General features: G+C 42.7%; 1 protein-coding gene across 1 annotated transcript; it reads right to left on the reverse strand.

Annotated features, from left to right (window-relative positions):
• LOC109877162 (troponin I, fast skeletal muscle-like) lies at nt 1-12,559 on the reverse strand. The gene is made up of 7 exons (XM_031812808.1): nt 12,357-12,559; nt 3,800-3,833; nt 3,606-3,642; nt 2,891-3,019; nt 2,480-2,569; nt 1,394-1,570; nt 1-1,070 (listed from the first exon to the last, which is right to left on the reverse strand). The coding sequence occupies exons 2-7, from the start codon at nt 3,805-3,807 to the stop codon at nt 987-989; spliced, it is 525 nt and encodes a 174-aa protein (XP_031668668.1). The 5' UTR covers nt 3,808-3,833; nt 12,357-12,559; the 3' UTR covers nt 1-986.
• Between the last annotated feature and the right edge of the window lie 791 nt (nt 12,560-13,350).

Consider the following 13,350-nt stretch of genomic DNA (forward strand, 5'->3'; position numbering starts at 1 on the left):
TAAATCGTGGTTTTTTTCCAGCAAATCATTTATTTTCAGAAATTGAATTGGAACAAAATTACTTAACAGAACTACAGATTGTTTTGATTACACACATTAACACCTGTCACAGCAGTCCTAGAGAGATGGAACTACCTCTTAGATATCATAACAATTCAGTAACACCTGTTCACAACAGTCCTAGAGAGATGGAACTACCTCTTAGATATCATAAGATTCATTAACATCTGTTTACAACAGTCCTAGAGAGATGGAACTACCTCTTAGATATCATAACAATTCATTAACACCTGTTTACAACAGTCCTAGAGAGATGGAACTACCTCTTAGATATCATAACAATTCATTAACACCTGTTTACAACAGTCCTAGAGAGATGGAACTACCTCTTAGATATCATAACAATTCATTAACACCTGTTTACAACAGTCCTAGAGAGATGGAACTACCTCTTAGATATCATAACAATTCATTAACACCTGTTTACAACAGTCCTAGAGAGATGGAACTACCTCTTAGATATCATAACAATTCATTAACACCTGTTTACAACAGTCCTAGAGAGATGGAACTACCTCTTAGATATCATAACAATTCATTAACACCTGTTTACAACAGTCCTAGAGAGATGGAACTACCTCTTAAATATCATAAGATTCATTAACATCTGTTTACAACAGTCCTAGAGAGATGGAACTACCTCTTAGATCAATTTAGCCAGAGACGAAAAACAAACAAACAAAACAAACGAGTCATAACTGGATAACTTCGTAACCAAAGGCAGAAGGTTGTTCAAGCTGTCTCAAACATCTTCCTGTCTGGAACTCCAGGAACATCTACTCCTTATGAGTCTCAAACATCTTCCTGTCTGGAACTCCAGGAACATCTACTCCTTATGAGTCTCAAACATCTTCCTGTCTGGAACTCCAGGAACATCTACTCCTTATGAGTCTCAAACATCTTCCTGTCTGGAACTCCAGGAACATCTACTCCTTAGCAGTCTCAAACATCTTCTTTCTGTCTGATTTGTCTTCGATGTTCTTACGCCAGTCTCCCACAGATTCTTTGTCCTTAGGTGGGAAGAGAAGCAGATCAAATATATTAGTCTACAGTTTGTTGTGTTGGATCCATGTATGTTTGTTTCTATGTGCATTTGAGTAATACAACAATTAATCCCAAATAAATAAAACAACGACTCAGAATCATCCACATTAGAGTGCTGGGGTGAAATACAGTGTTTACACTATAGCAGTAGTTTCACCACTTGTTAATGTATCAGATGACACTCACATTATTTGTAATATACCATTTAGTGTCAGTAGTGGGATCCTCTTGAACTCTCATACAACGAACTCAACTGATATTAAGTTATAGTATTTGGAAGCAAATCTACCTCTTCCTTGACCTCCTTCTTGACTTGTTTCAGGTTGGCCCTCAGATCCATGGACACCTTGTGTTTGGAGCCCAGCAGAGCCTGGAGCATAGCATCAGCAGACATGCGGACTTTCTTCAGGACGGGCTTCTTGAACTTACCCTTCAGGTCCTGTACTTTAATCTGCAGATCCTCAATCTGAACAGAGAGAGACGGAGACAGAGAGACAGAGACAGAGAGACAGAGACAGAGAGAGAGAGACAGAGAGAAACAGAGAGAGAGAAACAGATAGACAGAGAGAGAGACAGAGAGACAGACTAAACACACTACACGTACACCACATATCAGATATAACCCCACCTCTTTATCATTACAGATCAGATATAACCCCACCTCTTTATCAATACAGATCAGATATAACCCCACCTCATTGTCATTACAGTATATCAGATATAACCCCACCTTTTTATCATTACAGATCAGCTATAACACCACCTCTTTATCATTACAGATCAGATATAACCCTACCTCTTTATCATTACAGATCAGATATAACCCCACCTCTTTATCAATACAGATCAGATATAACCCCACCTTTTTATCATTACAGATCAGCTATAACACCACCTCTTTATCATTACAGATCAGATATAACCCCACCTCTTTATCATTACAGATCAGATATAACCCCACCTCTTTATCATTACAGATCAGATATAACCCCACCTCTTTATCATTACAGATCAGATATAACCCCACCTCTTTATCATTACAGATCAGATATAACCCCACCTCTTTATCATTACAGCATATCAGATATAACCCCACCTCTTTATCATTACAGCATATAAGATATAACCCCACCTCTTTATCATTACAGATCAGATATAACCCCACCTCTTTATCAATACAGTATATCAGATATAACCCCACCTCTTTATCATTACAGTATATCAGATATGACCCCACCTCTTTATCATTACAGATCAGATATAACCCCACCTCTTTATCATTACAGATCAGATATAACCCCACCTCTTTATCATTACAGTATATCAGATATAACCCCACCTCTTTATCATTACAGCATATCAGATATAACCCCACCTCTTTGTCACTTTTGCCAACTTTGCTGCCCAGGTCGTATCTCTCCTCATCTATCACATCAATCTTCTGATGCATCTTCTTACACAGGTCCTGTTCAGAGATAATCACAGCGACTCATAACACGAGACAGACAGCCAATGTGTTACAAACATTGTTGTTAAAAGGGGTATTAATAGTGTAAAATGCAATCTAATTGTACTGTTATATTGTGAAAGGAAACGATAACAACTACAACTGGCATTAACACAGACAGCCCAATTCTGATATTTTTTTTCTACTAATAGGTCTATTGACCAATCACATCAGGTCTTTTCAAATCAAATATTTTTCAGAGCTGATTGGTCAACAGAACAATTAGTGAATAAAATGCTGAGACTTAGGCTGCCTGTCTCAACGCAGCCTATGTGATACCTGGAGTTCTGCAATGGATCCTGTGAGCTGCAGAGGAGTGATATTTTCATTCATGTACTGCTTCCTGTCCTCTAAAGACTGGGCTTCCTCTTCCGCTATCAGTTCCTGGGCGATCTGGAGCATCAGGCTCTGGGGGACAGCAACAACACAGCAACCTTCTTTTTTTTTCACGTACTTGAAAGATGAATTATCTGAAGCATTTTACAGACATTTACATGACATTTATATTTCAATTAGAGTGTTGATCTAGTTACGGTAGAAGGTTTGAATCCTAAGAAACCTGCCTAGCTGGAAGTACCATACCAACATAGTTACTGTAGTAGGTCAAAGCTGTGGGCTGGAAAACCTTGGTAGAGCATGGGTGGAATAGGCATTGCGGTGCTCATGTGAATCACTGTTTTTCAGCTTCAGACCAATGCCTATTCTCACTTAAAACATAGTTTTTTTTTGTTTTTAAAATAGTCAAGTCTTACTAAGGGAAAGGCCTCAAAGCAGTGATTGTCTTTTATATTTTTGATTTGTTAATATAACATTTGTTATGAAAAAGTGGTTGGATTGTTTGTAAAAAATCGTACAAATCACAAGTGGTATTTTTGTCATAATGTTTAAGAGGTAAGAGATCTCTAAGCTGTTTATATAAGATCTCTGTTGAGTCACTAACTGGATAGAATCTTAGGGAGGTCATGAAGAAGTCATGGAAGTTGCCGTTGGTTACCTTCAGATGATGCTTGCGGCTCGATGACATCTTTTTCCTGTCAGAAAGAGTGAGTACAATTAATGTCATTCTCTTGTTGTTCAGGAACAGGTATGACCATTTTGTTGCATTTTGTAAAATAAATACATTTCTAGATATATGCAAAAAAATATTCTGTAAACGTTTTCCTAATGTTGAAATCCACTTTTACTCACTCAGACATGATGTCTCTTTGGTCTTTTCACCGTTCTGAGGAAGAAGTAAAAACACTACAGTTAAATTATATTCTGCTGGTTTTTAACAGTGAATTCCATCCAATGAAAAACGACAAAGTTGTACGGCAGCCATGACACACATAAACCAGTTCCAAGAAGGATCCCCTGTCACGTTCCTTGTTCCTTTACTTAACAACCAAATCAGCAAATCAAATGTATTTATATAGCCCTTCGTACATCAGCTGATATCTCAAAGTGCTGTACAGAAACCCAGCCTAAAAGCCCAAACAGCAAGCAATGCAGGTGTAGAAACACGGTGGCTAGGAAAAACTCCCTAGAAAGGCCAAAACCTAGGAAGAAACCTAGAGAGGAACCAGGCTATGTGGGGTGGCCAGTCCTCTTCTGGCTGTGCAGGGTGGAGATTAGAAACCTAGAGAGGAACCAGGCTATGTGGGGTGGCCAGTCCTCTTCTGGCTGTGCAGGGTGGAGATTAGAAACCTAGAGAGGAACCAGGCTATGTGGGGTGGCCAGTCCTAGTCTCAAATGATCATAATCCAACTTTCTCCTCCAAACGCCAGAGTGGTGGATCGGATTACTATCGCTGCGTTTACACATGCAGCCCAATTCTGATCCTTTTTTTTCCCCACTTATTGATCTTTTGACCAATCAGATCAACTCTTTAAACCAATCAGATCAACTCTTTAAACCAATCAGATCAACTCTTTAGCCAATAGTTAGGCAAAAGCTTAGAATTGGTCTGCCTGTGTAAAGGCAGCCGTTGTGGCTGTTGTCTAATCTCCTCACTCCCCCTGGTGGTGTGTTTAAAGTACTACACCAGTCCACAGTTGTGTGCATACTGCCACCTGGTGAGAAGTTTGTGAAAAGTCAACAAATCCAAGAATTTGCCTTTTTGCCTCCCATATTGCACTCTATTCCCTATATAGTGCGCTACTTTTGACCAGAGTCCAATGGCACTCTGTTCCCTATATAGTGCACTACTTTTGACCAGAGTCCAATGGCACTCTGTTCCCTATATAGAGGAGGGAACAGAGTGGGAGCATTCTTCCCTTGGTCAGGGAGCACTCTTCCCTTGGTCATGGAGAATCCTTCCCTTGGTCCGGGAGCATTCTTCCCTTGGTCCGGGAGCATTCTTCCCTTGGTCAGGGAGAATTCTTCCCTTGGTCAGAGGGAGAATTCTTCCCTTGGTCAGGGAGAATTCTTCCCTTGGTCCGGGAGCAGTCTTCCCTTGGTCCGGGAGCAGTCTTCCCTTGGTCCGGGAGCAGTCTTCCCTTGGTCCGGGAGAATTCTTCCCTTGGTCAGGGAGCATTCTTCCCTTGGTCAGGGAGCATCTTTCCCTTGGTCAGGGAGCATTCTTCCCTTGGTCAGAGAGCATTCTTCCCTTGGTCAGAGAGCATTCTTCCCTTGGTTAGAGAGCATTCTTCCCTTGGTCAGAGAGCATTCTTCCCTTGGTCAGAGAGCATTCTTCCCTTGGTCAGAGAGCATCCTTCCCTTGGTCCGGGAGCATCCTTCCCTTGGTCAGAGAGCATTCCTCCCTTGGTCAGGGAGCATCCTTCCCTTGGTCCGGGAGCATCCTTCCCTTGGTCAGGGAGCATTCTTCCCTTGGTCAGGGAGCATCCTTCCCTTGGTCAGGGAGCATCCTTCCCTTGGTCAGGGAGCATTCTTCCCTTGGTCAGGGAGCATCCTTCCCTTGGTCCGGGAGCATTCTTCCCTTGGTCAGAGAGCATTCTTCCCTTGGTCAGAGAGCATTCTTCCCTTGGTCAGAGAGCATTCTTCCCTTGGTTAGAGAGCATTCTTCCCTTGGTCAGAGAGCATTCTTCCCTTGGTCAGGGAGCATCCTTCCCTTGGTCAGGGAGCATCCTTCCCTTGGTCCATACTAGGAACTCTTTCTATTAGTAGGCTACTAAGGTAAGCCTTGGTATCATACACATACAATACGTCCATTTATATTATATTATGTAACCTTTATTTAACCTTTATTTAACCTTTATTTAACCTTTATTTAACCTTTATTTAACCTTTATTTAACCTTTATTTAACCTTTATTTAACCTTTATTTAACCTTTATTTAACCTTTATTTAACTAGGCAAGTCAGTTAAGAACAAGTTCTTATTTACAATGACGGCCCACCCCGGTCAAACCCGGACAGCGCTGGGACAATTGTGTGGCGCCCTACGGAACGGTTCTGACTTAGAATATGTGGACAACTATAAATACCTACGTGTCTGGCAAGACTGTAAACTCTTCCAGCCTCACATTAAGTATCTCCAATCCAAAGTTAAATTTAGTATCGGCTTCCTATTTCGCAACAAAGCCTCCTTCCCTCATGCTGCCAAACATACCCTCGTAAAACTGACCATCCTACCGATCCTCGATTTCGGCGACATCATTTACAAAATAGCCTTCAGCAAATTGGATGCAGTCTATCACAGTGCCATCCGTTTTGTCACCAAAGCCCCATATACTACCCACCACTGCGACCTGTATGCTCTCGTTGGCTGGTCCTTGCTACATATTCGTCGCCAAACACGCTGGATCCAGGTCATCTATAAGTCTTTGATAGGTATAGCTCCGCCTTATCTCAGCTCACTGGTCACCATAGCAACACCCACCCGTAGCACGCGCTCCAGCAGGTATATTTCACTGGTCATCCACAAAGCCCACACCCCCTTTGGCCGCCTTTCCTTCCAGTTCTCTGCTGCCAATGACTGGAACAAATTGCAAAAATCACTTAAGTTGGAGACTTATATCTCCCTAACTAACTTTAAACGTCAGCTGTCAGAGCAGCTTACCAATCGCTGCAGCTGTACACAGCCCGTCTGTAAATAGCCCATCCAACCAACTACCTACCTCATCCCCACATTTATTTTCTGCTCTTTTGCACAGCAGTATTTCTACTTGCACATTCATCATCTGCACATATATCACTCCAGTGTAAATTGCTAAATTGTAATTACTTCGCCACTATTGGCCTATTTATTGCCTTACCTCCTTCCTTCATTTGCACACACTGTATACAGATTTTTCTAATTGTGTTATTGACTGTACGTTTGTTTATCCCATGTGTAACTCTGTGTTTGTTGTTTTTGTCGCACCTGGTTAAATAAAAGTGAAATATATATATGTGTTTTTAACTCCCAATCACGGCCGGTTGTGATACAGCCAGGAAGAGTCTATGCCTCCCCCAGGGACCACTATGTTACAAAGTCTTCATCATCATCATCATCAACAAGTATAACATAAAGCAAAAAGGTTGGACATAAAGTAGCCAATGTGTTACGACACTAAATAAAGTATTTTCTTTTCAAATTGTACATCTGTTTTCTATCATTTTTCTGTCAACTGACATACAGTGGACAATACATGAAAACACTGGAAGAGACACGGGGAATGAAACTAAGGGGCTAAGTTTAGCTGTACGTCTCCTGACTGACATACAGTGGACAATACATGAAAACACTGGAAGAGACACGGGGAATGAAACTAAGTGGCTAAGTTTAGCTGTACGTCTCCTGACTGACATACAGTGGACAATACATGAAAACACTGGAAGAGACACGGGGAATGAAACTAAGGGGCTAAGTTTAGCTGTACATCTCCTGACTGACATTAAGATCTGATACTGTGTGAGGTATCAGCGGTTCTCACCTTCGACTTGGCTGTTACAGACAGAAACAAACAACCTTCAGCCAGGACACGTTCCCAAGTTCCTTAAGATTTTTTCTAAAGGTCTTCAACTTCAAAGAGGAAATTAATGTTCCTATTCACTGTAATGCTTGGAGTATTACTGAGTATTACTGAGTATCACTGAGTATTACTGAGTATTACAGAGTATTACAGAGTATTACAGATTATTACTGAGTATTACTGAGTATTACTGAGTATTACTGATTATTACTGAGTATCACTGAGTATTACTGACTATTACTGAGTATTACTGAGTATCACTGAGTATCACTGAGTATCACTGAGTATCACTAAGTATTACTGACTTTACTGACTATCACTGACTAATACTGACAATTACTGACTAATACTGACTAATACTGACTAATACTGACTAATACTGACTATTACTGACTATTACTGACTATTACTGACTAATACTGACTAATACTGACTATTACTGACTATTACTGACTATTACTGACTATTACCGAGTATTACTGACTATTACCGAGTATTACCGAGTATTACTCTACAGACCCGACAGTCTGTCACATTCTCACTGTTTTGTGATCATAAGAATAAAATAGAAAATACATGTCATTTAAATAGATCACTAAACAATAGATATGAATTTCAAAAACCGTATAGTGAAACACCAGCGATATGAAGCCAGAAACCACAGCCTACATATGTTAGTGAACCACAGATAGCCTACATATGTTAGTGAACCACAGATAGACTACATATGTTAGTGAACCACAGATAGACTACATATGTTAGTGAACCACAGATAGACTACATATGTTAGTGAACCACAGATAGCCTACATATGTTAGTGAACCACAGATAGCCTACATATGTTAGTGAACCACAGATAGCCTACATATGTTAGTGAACCACAGATAGCCTACATATGTTAGTGAACCACAGATAGCCTACATATGTTAGTGAACCACAGATAGACTACATATGTTAGTGAACCACAGATAGACTACATATGTTAGTGAACCACAGATAGACTACATATGTTAGTGAACCACAGATAGACTACATATGTTAGTGAACCACAGATAGCCTACATATGTTAGTGAACCACAGATAGCCTACATATGTTAGTGAACCACAGATAGACTACATATGTTAGTGAACCACAGATAGCCTACATATGTTAGTGAACCACAGATAGCCTACATATGTTAGTGAACCACAGATAGACTACATATGTTAGTGAACCACAGATAGCCTACATATGTTAGTGAACCACAGATAGACTACATATGTTAGTGAACCACAGATAGCCTACATATGTTAGTGAACCACAGATAGACTACATATGTTAGTGAACCACAGATAGCCTACATATGTTAGTGAACCACAGATAGCCTACATATGTTAGTGAACCACAGATAGCCTACATATGTTAGTGAACCACAGATAGCCTACATATGTTAGTGAACCACAGATAGACTACATATGTTAGTGAACCACAGATAGCCTACATATGTTAGTGAACCACAGATAGCCTACATATGTTAGTGAACCACAGATAGCCTACATATGTTAGTGAACCACAGATAGCCTACATATGTTAGTGAACCACAGATAGCCTACATATGTTAGTGAACCACAGATAGCCTACATATGTTAGTGAACCACAGATAGCCTACATATGTTAGTGAACCACAGATAGCCTACATATGTTAGTGAACCACAGATAGACTACATATGTTAGTGAACCACAGATAGCCTACATATGTTAGTGAACCACAGATAGCCTACATATGTTAGTGAACCACAGATAGCCTACATATGTTAGTGAACCACAGATAGACTACATATGTTAGTGAACCACAGATAGACTACATATGTTAGTGAACCACAGATAGCCTACATATGTTAGTGAACCACAGATAGCCTACATATGTTAGTGAACCACAGATAGCCTACATATGTTAGTGAACCACAGATAGACTACATATGTTAGTAAACCACAGATAGCCTACATATGTTAGTGAACCACAGATAGCCTACATATGTTAGTGAACCACAGATAGCCTACATATGTTAGTGAACCACAGATAGCCTACATATGTTAGTGAACCACAGATAGACTACATATGTTAGTGAACCACAGATAGACTACATATGTTAGTGAACCACAGATAGCCTACATATGTTAGTGAACCACAGATAGCCTACATATGTTAGTGAACCACAGATAGCCTACATATGTTAGTGAACCACAGATAGACTACATATGTTAGTGAACCACAGATAGCCTACATATGTTAGTGAACCACAGATAGCCTACATATGTTAGTGAACCACAGATAGACTACATATGTTAGTGAACCACAGATAGCCTACATATGTTAGTGAACCACAGATAGCCTACATATGTTAGTGAACCACAGATAGCCTACATATGTTAGTGAACCACAGATAGCCTACATATGTTAGTGAACCACAGATAGCCTACATATGTTAGTGAACCACAGATAGCCTACATATGTTAGTGAACCACAGATAGCCTACATATGTTAGTGAACCACAATCTATTTTCTAATCAAACATATCAACACAGACAATATGTGTTACAGGGCCCATATTTAAAACACACCCCCTGGGGTATAACTTTATAGGCTTGAGTGTCGGTGTTGATGAGGTCTTTGGCCCCAGTTGGTGGACGGGGCCAGAGGCAGGTGGGATGGTAGCATCCTCAGATTGTAAATTAATCATGTCTGCGGGATATCTGGTGTCACCTCAGTGAGATAAATCAACCTAAAGGAAAACTATGGATCTAGTCTGATTCAGGGATAGGCTGTCTGTATCGTCTGTCATTAATATGGATCTAGTCTGATTCAGGGATAGGCTGTCTGTATCGTCTGTCATTAATATGGATCTAGTCTGATTCAGGGATAGGCTGTCTGTATCGTCTGTCATTAATACAGTGATTTGTCGTTATGATCAGAAAATGTTCTCACTTGGAAATGCTTTTTCCTAATTGACTTTTGACATTTGGGGGATTTGGTTCACTGTGACATCTCAGATATAATTGTAAACACTAAGAGGATATGTAAACGTCTGAGAGGTTCCCATCCATGATTGTCATTATTAATCAGAAAAGATGGCGTGCCTTTGAAATGCCTATAACCTTTAATAATGCATGGGTCCACATCCTGCTTCATTAAATAATGCATGGGTCCACATCTTGCTTCACGTATACAAAGATACACAAGAGACACTGTGAACTCACAACTTCAGACCCAAACCCTTTCTGACAATGAATGAATGCATTGTATTATGACATCGCTGTCTGATCTCTTGTTGGAATCATACACTTCACACGTGAATATGAACATTCCCCAACACACAGTTAACCAATTAACCAATCAGATACATTATGAGGTAGAGAGTGGAAAATACCTTGAAGGAATCTGCCGTAACGTCTTGGTATTTAACAATTAAATGTAGATTTTTCTAAACAAGCGTCCATTGTGCTACTAACAGTAGCTCTAACAGCAACAACTGACAGAAACCCAGGACGCCATCAGTTCAGGTGACCACAGCTCATTCCTCATGTTATCACCTCGTCATGACCAAACCCAGAAACCCAGGACTCCATCAGATCAGGTGACCACGGCTCATTCCTCATGTTATCACCTCGTCATGACCAAACCCAGGACTCCATCAGTTCAGGTGACCACAGCTCATTCCTCATGTTATCACCTCGTCATGACCAAACCCAGGACTCCATCAGTTCAGGTGACCACTGCTCATTTCTCATGTTATCACCTCATCATGACCAAACCCAGAAACCCAGGACTCCCATCAGTTCAGGTGACCACGGCTCATTTCTCATGTTAACACCTCATCATGACCAAACCCAGAAACCCAGGACTCCATCAGTTCAGGTGACCACGGCTCATTTCTCATGTTATCACCTCATCATGACCAAACCCAGAAACCCAGGACTCCATCAGTTCAGGTGACCACGGCTCATTCCTCATGTTATCACCTCATCATGACCAAAACCACCAAACACAGAAAACAGGTGTTCCAGACCAGAGCAATGCTAGTGTTCCCACTTCCAGTGGTACTATAACTCAACTAAGACAGGGACACAGCCTCATCTCAAACACACACACACAGAGAGGGGCTCAGCTATGAGTTAATTAATGATTGACATTTATGATTCACACGTTCAGTGTACCATAGTTGAACTAGGACAGGGGAAAGACAACCAACACACACACACACACAGAGAGAACAGAACAGAGATGATCAGACAGACCGGAGAAGATCAGACAGAACAGAAAGGATCAGGCAGACCAGACAGGATCAGACAGAACAGAGATGATCAGACAGAAGAGAGATGATCCGACAGGATCAGACAGACCAGAGAGGATCAGACAGAACAGAGAGGATCAGACAGACCAGAGAGGATCAGACAGACCAGACAGGATCAGACAGACCAGAGAGGATCAGACAGACCAGAGAGGATCAGACAGACCAGACAGGATCAGACAGACCAGAGAGGATGAGACAGGATCAGACAGACCAGAGAGGATCAGACAGGATCAGGCAGACCAGAGAGGATCAGACAGAACAGAGAGGATCAGACAGACCAGACAGGATCAGACAGAACAGAGATGATCAGACAAAACAGAGAGGATCAGGCAGCCCAGAGAGGGTCAGGCAGACCAGAGAGGATCAGGCAGACCAGAGAGGATCAGGCAGACCAGAGAGGATCAGACAGAACAGACAGGATCAGAGAGAACAGAGAGGATCAGACAGACCAGAGAGGATCAGACAGACCAGAGAGGATCAGGCAGACCAGAGAGGATCAGACAGAACAGAGAGGCTCACCTATGAGTTAATCCGGCCAACAGGGCAGTAGTGGTACAGAACGTGGGACTGCAGTGGCAGAGAGGAGGGCTGCGGTGGGTGGCTGTAACGGCAGCCCTGGACAGATGGTTGTTTTAATGCTGTCCAGTGATGGCTCAGCACTATCCTGCCTAACTCTTTATGGACTTGGAGACCAACCCAGACCAATGGGCCGACACTCTTCTGAAAGTCTCTCTCACCCCCCCAGTGCCCCCACCCTGCCCCTCCACTCCCCAGTGCCCCCACCCTGCCCCTTCCCTCCCCAGTGCCCCCACCCTGCCCCTCCACTCCCCAGTGCCCCCACCCTGCCCCTCCACTCCCCAGTGCCCCCACCCTGCCCCACCCCTCCCCAGTGCCCCCACCCTGCCCCACCACTCCCCAGTGCCCCCAACCTGCCCCTTCCCTCCCCAGTGCCCCCACCCTGCCCCACCACTCCCCAGTGCCCCCACCCTGCCCCTTCCCTCCCCAGTGCCCCCACCCTGCCCCCACCCTGCCCCTTCCCTCCCCAGTGCCCCCACCCTGCCCCTTCCCTCCCCAGTGCCCCCACCCTGCCCCTCCACTCCCCAGTTCCCCCACCCTGCCCCTCCACTCCCTAGTGCCCCCCCCTACCCACCCTGCCACCCACCCCCCAGTTCCCCCACCGTGCCACCCTCTCCCTCAGGCACAGACTCCTACCCATCCCTTGACTTGGCAGGCTGCAGCCACTGCCCTCAGGATCCCTTCATATAAATAACGCCAGCCTTCAAGACTGTTATTCTTCTTTTATGACTTACTGACATAGTGCTGCCCCCTATCTGTCTGACAGAGAGTAATGCCACCTAGTCCCAACCTCGTCACACCATGGGCTTTACTTCCAGGTTTACTCTACTCAGAAGGAGACTTATGAAGAGGATATATTGTTACCGTCTAAGGGGCCAGGGTTGATTTGGAGACATGGGATTTAGTTGGTTATGTTCATGGAACTAATAGAGAACAA

This window comes from Oncorhynchus kisutch, unplaced genomic scaffold (assembly GCF_002021735.2).
Source record: "Oncorhynchus kisutch isolate 150728-3 unplaced genomic scaffold, Okis_V2 Okis03b-Okis08b_hom, whole genome shotgun sequence".
In the NCBI taxonomy this organism is placed as follows: Eukaryota; Metazoa; Chordata; class Actinopteri; order Salmoniformes; family Salmonidae; genus Oncorhynchus; species Oncorhynchus kisutch.